Raw genomic sequence first — 16,484 nt, forward strand, 5'->3', positions numbered from 1 at the left:
AAATATATAACGAGTGAATTCCATGGGCCTACTCTTTTCTAAGAGACTTACTAATACCTGATGATTTACAGCATGTGAACTGTCCAGGGATTGCAGAAACCACTTGGCCTTTTTTTTTTTTTTTTTTTTTTGGGGGGGGGGGGTAGGATTCAAACCATAGGCATCTAGCAGCATTAGAAATGACTTCCTATTGAACTGTTCAGAGTACTTAGAGTACTTGTTAAATGTAGTACATTTCAAGAGCTTACTTAAAAAGCAAGCTTGCTCTTACTATGTATAATTTATGTTAAATACTACTGTACTATTTTCAAAGGAGGGAAAAATTCAGGACCAAAAATGACTATCATAATTTTTAAACTTATATAACTATACTATTGCAAATGCAATCATGCCCCATTATCTGCAGTTTTAGTTACCCATGGTCAACCACGGCCTGAAAATATTAGTATCTGTCCTGTTAAAAGGGCACAGTCACATAACTTTTATTACAGTACATGGCTAAACTGTCCCATTTCATCATCATTGGTGTTAATCTCTAATTTATAAATTAAACTTTATTACAGGTAATTATGTATAGAAGAAAACGGTATACACAGGATTTGATGTCATCTAGGATTTCAGGCATCCATTGGGGGTCTTAAAACATAAACCCCTTGGATATGGGGGAATAGTATCTGGAACCTACTAGGCTGCAGTACAACTTATCCTTGGACATTTCATCTAGTAACAGACACAACATTTCCCATGATTACCTTGGCTCTTGATTTCAGGTGTCAGAGAGCTTAGCACCTATCTTGCCTCTTCAATACGTCTGTGCACCGGACAGTGAACACACGTTACTGGCAGCCCCTGCACAATTTCTCCTGGAAAAGTTTCTTCAGCATGCTGCATATAAACTCTTCCCCAAAGCCATTCATAACTTTAAGAGTCCTGTGCTGGCCATTGACTGCTACCTTAACATTGGACAGGAGGTAAAGGTGGGGGTGGCTAGTACTGTGCTTACCTACATCCATTTCTTTCCCATTTTAACTTGGTTTGAAAATTTAAATGGTGACAAAAGGAAGCCCGTGACATATTCTTCAAAGGTTCACATAAGAGGTGATGGCATAGCTCAGTCGGTAGAGTGCTTGCCTTGTAAGCACAAGGCCCTGGGTTCGATCCCCAGCACCCAAAAAAAAAAAAAAAGAGGTGATGGCAACTGTCTCTTCCCATCCCTCTTTCACCTCTACAAAATGAGCCACTGACCAACCACAGCTTAGCTTAGATACCCTATAAGAATCCTACCTCACTGACATTGGGCAGAAGCAGTTTCTAGCTCCCACCTGTCTTGATGTTTTTCAGACTCTATGTAATTAATGAATCTGCTTCATAATATTGCCATCTTCAGAAGAAGAAAGTACCTTAAAAATCATTTGATATAACACTCTTGATGGTATCTATATAAATTATATGTGTATCCCAGGTCTCCCAATTCCACTATACCAGACAAAGTACTCAGTATTAGGCAACCTCAATACTACTATATACAGCAATTAACATTTACTGAAGTGGTTTACATTAATTTAATTTACCAATAGCCCTAAGAAACAGGTACCATTTTTCTCTCTATAAATGAGGATACACTAAGGTGCCACAGAACACATTTCCCAGTGCCATATGGCAGTATGTGAACACAAGCTGACTGGCCCAGACATTAGCCATTCCACTGTTCTAACTCCCAACTACTTTATAACTTCACAAAAATCACAGGGAAGTATATATTCTGAAACCTGGAAGCCATATAGGGCTAAAATTTTAAATCTATGCTGCCTGCACCCCTTAGGGAGTGAACCCAGGTCCTTGTGCATGCTAGGCAAGTGCTCTACCACTGACCTACAACCCCTGCCTGCCCTCATACTGTTTTGAGCTGGTACCCAAATGAAAATTTATCTAGATGACAAGCTATTGCTTCTCCACCTTTTGGCTAAGATCAAGTGTAGATGACAAGCTAATTAAAATTATTTTTATTCTCAAGTAACCTAAATATTTAATCTTTCCTAAGTGTGCTTTTTTAAAATGAAAGGTAGTTCGTTTTAAAATTTTATATTCTTTTTATGGAGGAGCTTTTTTCCTAATATGAACTTAATATTAAATCTAATACAAAAGTTCTTTATGATGAGAAATGAGTGACATTTTGAACAGGTTAAAACGTGGCATACTAGAAAAAAAGAGGTAAACAGCTTAAATAACCACCACTCTTTAACACTGAAAAAGATTCAGCTTCTTTACCTTACTCTGAAATAAAGAGGAAGGTACTAACTCATTCAGCGAAGATGTAGATGATCTGCTTGCTTTTGAAATCTCCATGCTATTTCTGCTTGTTGCTTTCAGGTGGCTATATGCTACATCAGCTCCAGACCCCACTCCAGCAATGTCAACTGTGAAGGGGTGTTTTTCAGTGGACTCCTTTTGTACCTCTGTGACTCTTTTGTAGGTGCTGATCTTCTTAAGAAATTTAAGTTTTTAAAAGGTAAATCAAATTTGGTATCTTGACTGAATGTTATTGATTCCCACTAGAAAAAAATTCAGAACTGAAAGACATTAAAAAAAAAAAAAAAAAAAGAAACACTTTAACACTGTTTGAGGCCAATAATTTGGCTACTGGATATTGTGGTATTAAATGTGGGCCACTGATTTCCTTAACTGGGGGGAAGAAAGGATCAAGTCATTATTATCCTAAGACTAAATGTAGGTGAACAGTCAGAGCTGTAACAACATTGAATAGGGTTTTGCCACTATGAATTTTAGAAATTTAAGAATATATAATGCTTCTCATATGAAAGAGTTTAAACAATTTAGGTTAATGGACCTACCCATGCTTACACATAATGAGTATACACATTTTATAGTAATCTGTTTTTTTTTGTTTTTTTTGCGGTGCTGGGGATCGAACTCAGGTACTTGTGCTTGCAATGCAAGCACTCTACCAACTGAGCTATCTCCCCAGCCCCAGTAATCTGAACATAACATTTTGCCTGGGTCAGACACCAACTGCAATAAATGTGTATAACTGCATCCTTAGACATCTTAGTTATGATTCTGGTACAGAAACTAAACATAATTTTAATAGGTATGCATCATAGAGTTAAATTTACTTCAGAATAAACTTCACAAATAATCCTGACATGATGGCCTTTGAGGTCAGTGAAAAAAAGTGAGGTTCAGAACACTTTGTGTGGCATGAGAACAAGGAAAACTCCATTTATTTGTGTACATATGTAGTTCTCAACTGGGAGGTGGGGTCTGACTTTCAGAAGACATTTGGCATTGTCTGGAGACATTTCTGGTTGTCACACTGGGGAATGCTGCTGGCATATGGTGGGTAGAAGCCAGGGATGCTGCTAAACATTTTTAAAAACAGAAGACTAGTCCCCCAACTCAACAAAGCATTATTCAGTCCAAAAGTGGTATGGTTGAGAAACCCTATTCCAGAGGACACACAAGAGACTTTGAATTGGTCACCATAGGGAAGGAGGGGATGTGGTTATTTCTTACTTTACTCTCTAAACTTTTGAATTTGCAAAACTACTTAAAGTAAAAAAACTGAAAAATTCTGATATGCTACATACCTATATATTGGTTCTCAGAAGTGTTTGGGAATACATCAAAGAGAAATAGGTTATGAGTTCAATTCAAGAGCCTAAGACACATCTCTTCCTTTTCCCTGAAGGTGCTACCCTGTGTGTCATCTGCCAAGACAGAAGCTCCTTACGCCAAACAATTGTCCGCTTAGAGTTAGAGGATGAGTGGCAGTTCCGCCTCCGGGATGAGTTTCAAACTGCCAACAGCAGCGATGACAAGCCTCTCTACTTTCTTACTGGACGTCATGTATGAGCTTTGGAAGAGACCAAAAATCACAAAGGGATGCCTAGCTGGGGTGGGACAGAAACAATTATTGGGGGATTTTTTTTCTTTAAAGTACAATCACTGTGGAGCAAAGTGCAACATATTTGTCTATTCTCCAAAGAACTCCCCAAATCTAACCCAGGTCTTTGGGGACATCACGTCCTTCAGTTCTAATTATAGGACCCTAAGTTCAGGTGAACTCCACTGTAGGCAGTTATGCAATTACTTAAGATGTGGTCTGCCTGTGGGAGCTTGAGGAGGATACACTTTGGAGAACAAACAGAGTTTGCATTGTTTTTTCTACTATACCGCGTTGGGGGAAAACTGTCAGCATTAGCTAGCTTGAATGTGTTACATGAGACACGCCATTGGTGTGGAATTAATTGAAGATTAACATTTGAGGCCTGAACCCTCAGTTTCTCTTCAGATCTGTACTTTGGTACAGTATTACTCAGGGGTCTGAAATGATAGAATGTAGAAGTTATTTGTATTTAAAAAAAGAAGTAGCTTTGTCTTTTTCTGTGCAGTGTTAGTTTAAGATTTATAATCTTATATGTATTGAAACTTTTGGCAAAATTTCCACAGGAGTTAAAGTTTACTATTTAAACTGAACAAACAAATCAGTAAATGCAGAGCAGGCATTGTGTACATTTATGGAGATTCTCCTAGCTTAATTCCTTTGCTTTTCCCATTCTTTAAAAATGTTTCCAGTCTTTAAGCACACCATGTCTATGAGAATATGGAACAGTGATTAATCTTGTTCAAGAACCTGATTAAGCAGTTAGGTCAATTAAGCAGCTTTCAGGAGTTAAACTGTACCCACCCTGTTTTGGTTGAAAATAAGCGGCTAGCACTAGCAAACTTCAAGTCAGGCTGAGGTTCTGTTGTGGAGTAGAACTAGTTTATTTTTTTTCCCCAGGAACTCAAGCAAACCTTCCTTAAAAAGACAAACTGAAAATTAGCTGCCTTATACTGACGACACAGAAAGTGCTGGAATGGGAAATAGAGCCATGGAAAGAGAGATAAATGTTTTACTTTTAATTCTACCACTGACTTTTCTGTGAAGAGTAAAAAAGATGCCAAGAGTTTTTGACTCAAAATCAGTACATGGTGTTTGACCAATATAAAAAGCAGGATTTCTACACACACACACACCCCAATTTTTTTTGTACCAGGCCAAATATTTTAATGAAGAACAGATTCTAGAAAATTTTCTAGAACAGTCTATTTGAAGTTTATACTTATATTAATTACTCCAGTTCTCATCACTGTAAACAATCTCTTGAGATTTTTTATTTGCCCACATGTATCACTTTATTCCCACTTAAAATGGCCTTTGTTACTTGAATCTGTCTAGTGACCTGAAACTACTGAGAGGGGCCTACTAAGCCTGCATTTACTTAGAACAAATAGTGTTTTATCTTGTGATAACAAGGAGTTTACATCTAGTAAAAAGATGGAATGTATTAGACTGAAAACAGTTTGCAGATCTCGTGGTTTTAATATAGCTACTTATAATGCTTTAAATGTATTCTGAAATGAACAATTCCTTTTAACCCCCATTTTGTCCTTCAAAGAGGACCTGCCTTATATATGCTTTAAAAATACTCCTTAATTTTAGTATAGCAAAATTTTTGGCAAAGAGGTACGTTCTAAATTGGTGTAGATATGAATGTATTTCACTTGTTCCTGTTTTGTTGAAAGGGCCTGATGCAGATGATATCAAGAAACCCACTGTTTGTGCAATATTCCAATAACATTTACTATAGGGCAAATAAAATACTTGAAGTAGTTCTAATTTTACCTGGGGCAGAGGGCCTCTCAGTGTTTGTTCTGGTTTTATGTATGATTTCATGGTCTTGAGGTTTTTAAAGTTTCTTTAGATGCAGGTACTCCACATTAGGGGTGTACTCTAAAAATTCAAATCATTATGAGCACCTACCACTCAACTCTGTGGAAGAGAAATGCCAGAATAAAGTCAAACACATCAATTCAATAATGAAGAAATATAAATTGACCTGCCTAATTTTTTTGAAAGCCTATCTCTTAAATCACTTTATCACTCTAATTCTTTAGAGAATGTTAGGTCCTCTTTAAGGGTAAAATTGCACAAGCACAGGACACCATGATTTGTTAACGTATGTGTTCAGTTTTATGCTTTTTACACCCCTTAAAACACTGATGTGGGGTGAATGGACTCACTAGGCCCACACAATAACTCACCTACACACTTGCTAAACTTTATCATGTTACAGTATGACAGTTCACACAGGTTAATACTGAATGTAAACTGAAAATTAGAATGAGAATTGTTGTAGTCAATATGTTTTGGCTGTAATTTATGCAACTGCTTTCTGTGACTTTTAGAAAAGGGGGCACCTGTGTTACTTTATTACTGTAAAATTTTAACCAAAATTTGGTGAATTTCACTAGTCAGTCTACCTCACATTTTGTTTATGATTCTAAGTTGTCTTAAGTTGTGCCTACAGTATTGTTCTTGTCCCTTCCTTTAACTTGGTGAATGTATTAAAATTCTCTCCCAGTCCCCACCCCTCAAAACAGTTTGTTTTCTTTAAACTAATTTTCTATTTTGTTAAAAAAACAGAATATGCTCCCAGACTGCCAACATCCAAAAAAGGTTGAAAATTCCAATATCATAGGTTGAATGGCTCTAAGATTCTTCTATTCTAGCACAATAGTCCAAAAAAGTAGTAAATAAATATTTGTTGAATGAAAATCCATAGCTCATACAATAGATACATACACCTAAAATATCTACAGACTCATTTGCAGACCTGCACATAATTATATATGACAGACCTAGAAATGAGTAAAGAACTAGAAATATTCACACTACCTCCCCATCTTTTATTTTATAGATGGCAACTATACTCTCACATTGGTATCCTCCTCAGAAACACAGCTTTGGGTTATCAGAACTGTGTAGTATGATTACAAGGTATTTACTGCTAACATCCAATTTATTTCTTAACTCTACCTAATGTTATCAACTCTTGAGAAGAAATGTCCCAGAAAAATGCCTTTCACCACTGATACATAAAGAGTAGTAAAATAATAGAATCTGACACAGCTCCCATGAACACACTTTTCTAGGCCCAAGGCCCCTCATCATTACCTCAGGAGAGGCAATAAATATTTCTAAGTCTGATAATAAATTGAGAGAAAGCAGACTGCCAGTTTTCCTCCTACAACATTCCAAAGCGGGCTGCCTTGAAAAAGTCTAATAACACTCCGAGGCCACACCTTCACATGGGACTACCTGGAACTGGAATAACAATCCAGGAACAAAATTTCTCAGGCTTCTCTTCAGACATGGACACTGACCCTTAAGCTTCCTCTGGAAGTAGAATACTACTATAACTGAAGCCCTGGCCTCACTGGAAAAGCCATCACTCAAGATGATTTCAGGAATGGTTGGTAAGGTCAAGGAAAAGGTCTTTCACATAATAAATTCACTACGCTCTTAGCCAGCAAGTTCGAAGATAAAGCATCTACTTCAGGGACTATGACAACAGATGGGACAAATTTTAAGGAAAAAAAGGCAACTATTAGTTAGTTGTTCTCTGACCACTTCATTCCGTAAGTACTCAATGTTTTATTTTACTAGGAGGGTGGTGGGGGTGAGGGACTGCCACAAGACAGAATTCTTCCCTCCTTCTGTCAGAAGGCTAAGGGGTCATGAGAAAGATATAGTTCTGTAGTGACTACCTTAGGTATCGACTCAGCAATTTTAACCCTAGGTGAACTGAATGGGCAGGAATATGGCTATGTTCCAATCCAAAAGGATAAGACTCCCTACCTGGGTCGCCCCAAATAAACAAAAACAATTAAAATACCATTACAAGGCTGTTGTACTCGTTGCCTGTACAATAGTCATACATTAAGATTCAATCTTACATACTATGAACTGGTAAAATACTGCTTTTTATAATTCTTGCTAAAGAAAATAAACATTATGTATCTACACAGATAAAGACAACCCATCAAATCTCATGGTTGCTTTGTCATTATGCTAGACATTCTTATAAAGGACGAACAACTATTTGAGGGATGTTAACAAAAAACTTATAGGCACCTTTATGTAATTGGTAATTACAAAATCACTCTCTTCTGAAGCTTGACTGTGGTTACCGGTCTATACTCACTGTGGTCACTGCTGTTTCTACCATCCCATAGACACGGCTCTTTCATCACTTGGACTCTCTCCAGTTTTCATTTGTGGTATGGCAGTGTTTACCATTCTCTGATTTTTAAAACTCTTGCTTTGTACCACTCTCTTCTAGCTGTTACCTTGCTCATATCAGGTACTCCTCTTCAAGATGCTTAAACAATGGAGTTCCTCACAAATCTCCTCCTTTTACAGACCCCAGAATGATCTCTTTTAAACCTTTAAATACGCCAGGTGTGGTGGCGCATGCCTGTAATCCCAGTGACTTGGGAGGCTGAGGCAGGGGACTGCAAGTTCAAAGCCAGGCTCAGCAACTTAGCAAGGCCCTGTCTCAAAATATAAATACATATATAAATAGAAACTGGGGGTGTGGCTCAGTAGTTAAGCACCCCTGGATTCAATCCCCACTACCAAAAAAAAAAAAAAAGAGAGAGAGAAAAAACTCCAAATAACTGAACTTACAAATTTATTTGCTCAACCCAAACCTCTCTCAAACTCTAAATCTAAATCCACATCTTCAAGTATACACTAGATGAATATTTCCACGTGGAGGTTCTGTAACCACCTTAAAATCTTGACCACAACTGAGCTCACTCTTGACCATCAAATTCCCCAAACTAATTCTCCTTGTTACCATCTCAGTAAATCCATATACTTAATTACCCAACCAAACTTCCCACATACCCTAGATTCTTTGCCATAGAACTTTTCCAGTCTGTCATAAACTCCAACCCACTTCAACTGCATTTCACAGTATGTACTCACCTCCTCTTCATCCCCATATCAGAGCCTCAGTTCAGTGTTTCAGCATTTTTCACACCAATTGTTACAGTAGTATCAACTATCTTTGAAATTACAGATGCCTCTCTTTTAAGCCCTACTTCATAGGACAGTCAGTCATGATGATTAAGGTAAATAATGTCATATCAAACATAGAATCTGGCAGAGCAAATACTCAAATGTTAGGTACTACAACAGTACTACTATTCTTAGAGAAAGACCTAGATTATAAAATTTATTTGAGGGACTGTGTTTTCAATAAAAACATGAAAGTAAACTATTTTCCTGGTAAATGGTAACATTTAAAGCAACCAATCAGGGCTGGGGATATATATATAGCTCAGTTAGTAGAGTGCTTGCCTTGCAAGCACAAGGCCCTGGGTTCAATCCCCAGTACAGGGAGAGAGAGAGAGGGCGAGACAGACAGAGAGTTATCTATCCCAAGGTCTCCTTAAAACAACCAAGTGTGGTTTGCCAATCAAAAGTAGTATATTATGGCGCATATGGACATGGAATCTGTATTATGAGGTTAACCAGATACTAGAGGATCTGCATGGTACCCCAAAATTTGTTTTGAAACCTCATGGGACCTGACTGGGTGCGGTGGTGTACACCTATAATCCCAATGATTCAGGAGGCTGAGGTAGGTGGATCACAAGTTTGAGGCCAGCCTCAGCAACTTAGGGAGGCCCTGAGCAACTTAACTTAGTGAGAACTGTCTCAAAATAAAAATAAATATATATATATAAATAAAAAGGGATTGGAGGTGTGGCTCCGTGGTTAAGCACCCCTGGGTTCAATCCCCAGTACCAAAATCAAACAAAACAAAATGCAAGCAAACAATGAGACCAGGGATGACTAGAAGAGTTTCGAGTCAGGCTATTATGATGAGTCAGAAGGAATTATTTACTCTGTCTTAACTGTTCTACTCATATAAAAAGTACAGTCTCACACCACTCTGTAAATAATAAAAGCACAAATCTACAGGGGGATAAAATGTACACCTATTAATATTAAAGTCCTCAATTTTGGTCAGTTTTTAAGGGAGATGCAATTATTTAAACTCATAAAAATAATCTAACTGAGCCAGGTGCAGTAGTGCATGCTTGTAATCCCAGTGGCTCAGGTGACTGAGGAATAAGGATTATGAGTTCAAAGTCCAGCTTCAGCAAAACCAACGCACTAAACTCAGTGAGACCCTATCTCTAAATAAAATACAAAAAAGGGCCAAGGATGTGGTTCAGTGGCTGAGTGCCCCTGAATTCAATCCCCAGTACCCATCCCCCCCCAAATAATGAAAAAATAATAATCTAAGTGGAACCATAGTGATTCTTCATCCTTGGGCTATGGTCCTTTATTTCTTTGAAAGATCAGAAAAGTGCAATGTTACTAAAATAATCAAAAAGGATTCTGCCTTTTGGAGACAAAGTTTAGCAGAGTTGCTGATGACATAATGATCCTCGGGCAAACTGGTGAAAACTACCTTTTAAGAACAAAGAACCCAGTGTTTTAAACTTATTTCAAGAACTTAAACCTAAGAAACTCCCTGAATAAGCACAAACAACAAAACAACATTATCTTAGTACATTTATCACTTAGAAAAGACTAGCAAGTATTTTATTATTTTATTCTACATTATATACAGATCATAAAAGGCCACAGCAGTTTTTCAACATATAAACCCTTTAAAAGTAGAGGGCACTATGAAGGATAGACAAGTATCAAAATGAAGTCCAGTAACGAGGGCATATACTCAGTGCAGTATTTTTGAGGAATAACACAGCAGATACCAAGTCATCCATATTTAGCTTACAACTATTCCATATTTTTATAAACCTTTTTGAGTGTTAACAGCCCAGTTTTGGCAAAAGTTGCCATAAAAAAAAGGTACACTCAAAATGAAATAATGAACTTAGAAGGTACCCTTCATAATTCTAGCCATTTGTAGCTCTAAAAAGAAGGAAAACCTCAAATTTTACCCTCTTACAATTTGAGCCATCAAGGATAGGAGAGAGAAATGGAAGGAAAAGTTCACTATTCCAAATTCTCTCTGCTTATTTGGAACTTTCTTTTCCTTTAGGGATTTCTTCAAAGTATATATGAGGCCTTTTAAGAATTAGCGTCAAATTTCTAAACACATAATACTGAAACCTCCTTGAATCACTCAAAAACACTGGTTTCCACTCTGCGAAAATACAATCTTTAAACCTATAACTGGTATCAGCAGATCAGTATAAAAAAATACAGTACCAAGCTACACTGGTATATTTCCATATTAAGAACTTCAAAATATACTTATCACTGAGACCATAGTCCTTGCATTAGTTTTCAGTCCACTATGAACAATTATCTGCTGCATGTAAACATGTCTAAATAACTATAGATAAAATACATCAATCATAAATTTCTGTAAAAGATAATAAAATATCTTCTTTAAAAAACAAAACAATAATAAGCTATTACTGCATTGTTTCCAATTTTATGAAAATGGAACAACCAAGTGGTTGTTGCCAGTCCTGAGTTCATTGTAATAAAAATGGCCCTAGTTCCTGGTTAAAGTCAGCAACCAATCCATTCTCTTCAACAGATGTCTTCTAGCACTGAAGGCAAGATTTGTTTAAGTGGTATTCTGTCCATTAATAAAATTATATACCAGAAATTGACCAGTGCCACAGTACTGTGTTGCAAACAATTTTCCATCAGGAGTGGGATCTGAGAAAGCAATTTCTTCTTTGCTCAAATATGAGCCATATATAAAGTTACTCCTATTAAAAAAAAAAGGGGGGGGGGGGGAGAATGTGGAAAGTTAAAAAATTAATATTATTTCTAATCTTAAAATAAAAAACTGTCAAATTCATTTTGACTAGAAAGACTTTTAGATAATATCTTATTCTACTGAAGTAACTGTGCTTCTAAAATATTATCAATTACTTGAAATTTAAAAATTTTCAGTACAAACAACAATAAAAAACATAGACCCACCATCTTGTCATGATAAAAATACTCAACAACTAACACAAGAAGGAAATTCCTCAACTTTCAAAGACATCAAAGACCATCAGATTTAATTAATGGTAGAAGACTGAAAACTGTTCCTCAAAGATCAGGAACAGGATAAGGTGGTTCTTGTCTCTTGAATATTATACTGGAGACTCTAGCCAGGGCAATTAGATGAGAAAAAAGAAAATAAAGGCATCCAGAGTAGAAAGGAAAAAAAAAAAAAAAAAAAAAGATCCCTTTTGGTCTAAGGTTGTAGCTCAGTGCTAAATAAAGTGCTTGCCTAGCATGCACAAAGCTCTTGGTTCAATCCTCAGTACTACCAAAAACAATTTTTTGATTAAATTTTTAAAAATTTAAAAAATTATGTCTTTTGCAGGTAATATGATCTTGAATATAGAAAATCCTAAGGAATTCACAAAAAAGATATAAGTGAGTTCAACAAGATTGCATATTTAAGACTGGTATTCAAATATCAGTATTTGCTTGCAATATATACACTTGCAATGAGCAATCCAAAAATAAAATTTAGAAAAAAATTCCATTTAAAACAACAAAGAATAAAATACTTAGTAATAAATTTAACAAAAGAAGTGAAAGACCTAGAAACTGAAAACTATTAAGTGTTGTTGAAATGAAAGAACTAACAAATACAAAGACATCTCAGAAGACTTAGAATCTTTAAAATGGTATTAGTACACGGAAGCTGATCTACAGCTGGCTTCTTTGGAGAAACTGACAACCTGATCCTAAAATTCATACAGAAACACAAGGAATGCTGAATAACCAAGACAACTTTAAAAAAAGAACAAAGCTGAATTACTCATATTTTCTCATTTCCAAACATACTATAAAAGTACAGAGTTCAATACTTGGTGTAAGGATAGATATACACAGATCAATGGAAGCTGAGGTATAGCACAATAGTAGAGCACTTGCCTTGCCTAGTATATGAAAGGCCCTGGGTTCAATCCCCAGCACTATTCACCTGCCCCACCCCCCAAAAAAAAAAAAAAAAAAAAAAAAGAATAGAGACCAGATATAAATCTTGGCATACAGTCAACAACATTTTATAATCACACCAAGACTGACCACTGTATGTGTGTAGGGGGTTGGGGGGGACTGGTCCTTTTAACAATAGTGATAGGAGAACAGAATATCCACATGCAAAAGAAAGAAGTATACCCATACATGATATCCTACCTCGTATCACATACGACAGTGAACTCAAAATTGATCAAAGACCTATATGTAGGAACTAAAACTATAAACTCTAGGAATAAGACAGGAATGAAACTTTGTGGCCATGGATTAGAAAATGGCTTCTTAAATATAACAAAAAAATAAATGACAAAAAATAACAACTGGACTTCATCCAAATGAGAAATTACTGTACTTCAAAGGATATCATCAACAAGAAGAAAATAACAACCACAAAAATGGTAGAAAATATCATACTTATAGTAAGGAACTTGTTTGTATCCAGAATACATAAAAAAACTACTGCAACTCAACAAGATAACATTTTAAGGGATATAAGATATGAATAGGCATTTCTCTAAAGAAGATCTATTAATGGCCAATAATAAACACATGAAAAGATATTCAACATTAGTTACCATAAAATGCAAATCCAAACCATAATGAATTGCTACTGCATACCACTAGATAGCTAAAATAAAAAAAGACAAACCATGGCCAACATCATTCTTAATGGAGAAAAACTGAAACCATTCCCTTTAACAACGGGAACAAGACAGGGATGTCCTCCTTCACCACTTCTTTTCAACACTGTCCTCGAAACTCTAGCCAGAGCAATTAGGCAGACTAAAGAAATTAAAGGGATATGAATAGGAAAAGAGGAACTTAAGCTGTCACTATTTGCTGATGACATGATTCTATATTTAGAGGATCCAAAAACCTCTTCCAGAAAACTTCTAGACCTCATCAATGAATTCATCAAAATAGCAGACTATAAAATCAACAAGCATAAATCTAAAGCATTTTTATACGCAAGCGATGAAACGTCTGAAAGGGAAATGAGGAAAACAACTCCATTTGCAATAGCCTCAAAAAAACAAAAAAACAAAAAAACAAAAAACAAAAAAAACAAAACAAAAACACTTGGGAATCAATCTAACCAAAGAGGTAAAAGATCTCTACAATGAAAACTTCAAAACATTGAAGAAAGAAATTGAGGAAGACCTTAGAAGATGGAAAGATCTCTCATGTTCTTGGATAGGCAGAATTAATATTGTCAAAATGGCCATACTACCAAAAGTGCTATACAGATTCAATGCAATTCCAATTAAAATCCCAATGACGTACCTTACAGAAACAGAGCAAGCAATCATGAAATTCATCTGGAAGAATAAGAAACCCAGAATAGCTAAAGCAATCCTTAGCAGGAAGAATGAAACAGGGGGTATCACAATACCAGAACTTCAACTCTACTACAAAGCAATAGTAACAAAAACAGCATGGTATTGGCACCAAAATAGACAGGAAGATCAATGGTACAGAATAGAGGACACGGACACAAACCAAATAAATACAATTTTCTCATACTAGACAAAGGTGCCAAAAATATGCAAATGGAGAAAAGATAGCCTCTTCAACAAATGGTGCTGGGAAAACTGGATATTCATATGCAACAGAATGAAACTAAACCCCTATCTCTCACCCTGCACAAAACTCAACTCACAATGGATCAAGGACGTTGAAATCAGACCAGAGATCCTGTATCTTATAGAAGAAAAAGTAGGTCCAAATCTTCACCTTGTTGGCTTAGGATCAGACTTCCTTAACAGGACTCCCATAGCACAAGAAATAAAAGCAAGAATCCATAACTGGGAGAGATTCAAACTAAATAGCTTTCTCTCAGCAAAGGAAACTATCAGCAACTTGAAGAGAGAGCCTACAGAGTGGGAGAATATCTTTGCCACTCATACTTCAGATAGAGCACTAATTTCCAGAATCTATAAAGAACTCAAAAAACTCTACACCAAGAGTACAAATAACCCAATCACCCTCAAATGGGCTAAGGATATGAACAGACACTTCACAGAAGATCTACAGGCAATCAACAAACATATGAAAAAATGTTCACCATCTTTAGTAATAAGAGAAATGCAAATCAAAACTACACTAAGAGTCCATCTCATCCCAATTAGAATGGCGATTATCAAGAATACAAGCAACAATAAGTGTCAGAGAGGATGTGGGGAAAAAGGTACACTCATACATTGCTGGTGGGGATGCAAATTAGTGCAGCCACTCTGGAAAGCAGTGTGGAGATGCCTTAGAAAACTTGGAATGGACTCACCATTTGACCCAGCTATTCCAACTCCTGGGCCTATACCCAAAGGACTTAAAATCAGCATACTACAGAGATACAGCCACATCAATGCTCATAGCTGCTCAATTCACAATAGCCAGACTGTGGAACCAACCTAGATGTCCTTCAATTGATGAATTGATAAAGAAACTGTGGTATATATATATGTATACAATGGAATATTACTCAGCTATAAAGAATAATAAAATTATGGCATTTGCAGGCAAATGGATGAAATTGGAGAATATCATGCTAAGTGAGATAAGCCAATCTCAAAAAGCCAAAGGACGAATGATCTCGCTGATAAGCGGATGATGCCACATAATGGGGGGTGGGAGAGGGGCAAGAATGGAGGAAGGAGGAACTGTATAGAGGGAAAAGAGGATGGGGGGCGGGGGGAAACAGCAGAATGAATCAAACATCATGTAAATTTATGATTACGCAAATGGTATGCTGTTACTTCATGTACAAACAGAAACAACATATATCCGATTTGTTTACAATAAAAATAAATTTAAAAATTAATTAATTAATTAAAAAAAAAGACAAACCATAACAAGTATTGTTGGAGAAATTATGAGTCCTCATACATTGCTAAGATTGTAAAATGGTACAGACACTGTGAAAAGTTTGGCAGTTTCTCAAAACAATAAATACACACTATATGTCCAGCAATTCTACTTCTGAGTATACATCCAACAGAAAAGTTTGTACATGAATGGTCATAGCAGTGGTATAGCCAACAAATGAAAACAACCCAAATGTTCACAAATTAATGGATAAATAACATGTGTACTACTACATAGGGTTTTATTATGTATCAGTGTAAAAACAAAAAGAATTCAGCACACTGATGCATGCTGCAACATGATGACACTTTAAAACATTATGCCAAGTAAAAGAAACAATTCACAAAAGGTAGGAGTCCATTCATATGAATGTTAAGAGTAGGCAAATGCATTGAGTCTCAAAGTAGATTGACGGTTGCCAGGGTGTGAGGATAGGAGAAAACAGGGAATAACTGCTAATCGGAATGGGGTTTTAGGGGTGGTGTGAGAGAAATATCCTGATCAGACAGTGGTGATGGTTGCATAGTCTTCTGAATGCACTAAAAGCCATTGAAGTGTAAAACTTTAAATAAATGAATTTTATGGTATATATTTCAAATAAAGACATTATTAAAAACATTTGTTAACACAGCTAAGACAGAGTCTACTAGTAGAATTTTCATATTTTAATCTTCACAAGGAGTTCTGAACACTAATAATAGGAGAACCATATACAAAGGAACAGTAA

General features: G+C 36.2%; 2 protein-coding genes across 12 annotated transcripts in view; one reads left to right on the top strand and one right to left on the bottom strand.

Annotated features, from left to right (window-relative positions):
- Positions 1 to 5,688, top strand: part of Greb1l (GREB1 like retinoic acid receptor coactivator) — a 260,469-nt gene extending 254,781 nt beyond the window's left edge. For 4 of the 7 annotated variants that reach the window (XM_047526836.1, XM_047526838.1, XM_047526842.1 and 1 more), the window contains 4 exons: positions 771 to 971; positions 2,371 to 2,509; positions 3,710 to 3,867; positions 4,805 to 5,688. In XM_047526836.1, coding sequence (XP_047382792.1) covers positions 771 to 971; positions 2,371 to 2,509; positions 3,710 to 3,867; positions 4,805 to 4,840 — 534 coding nt within the window. In that variant the 3' untranslated portion in view covers positions 4,841 to 5,688. Of the gene's footprint in view, positions 1 to 770; positions 972 to 2,370; positions 2,510 to 3,709 lie in introns of all 7 variants that reach the window. The other 3 variants (XM_047526839.1, XM_047526841.1, XM_047526843.1) reach the window with 1 other exon arrangement.
- Positions 5,689 to 10,457: 4,769 nt separating this feature from the next.
- The window catches only part of Esco1 (establishment of sister chromatid cohesion N-acetyltransferase 1), a 76,250-nt gene continuing 70,223 nt past the window's right edge, over positions 10,458 to 16,484 (bottom strand). For all 5 annotated transcript variants that reach the window (XM_047526361.1, XM_047526358.1, XM_047526360.1 and 2 more), the window contains one exon: positions 10,458 to 11,619. In XM_047526361.1, the coding sequence (XP_047382317.1) occupies positions 11,472 to 11,619 (148 nt within the window). In that variant the 3' untranslated portion in view covers positions 10,458 to 11,471. The remainder of the gene's footprint in view (positions 11,620 to 16,484) is intronic.

The sequence above is a fragment of the Sciurus carolinensis genome, chromosome 15 (genome assembly GCF_902686445.1).
Source record: "Sciurus carolinensis chromosome 15, mSciCar1.2, whole genome shotgun sequence".
NCBI classification, from domain to species: domain Eukaryota; kingdom Metazoa; phylum Chordata; class Mammalia; order Rodentia; family Sciuridae; genus Sciurus; species Sciurus carolinensis.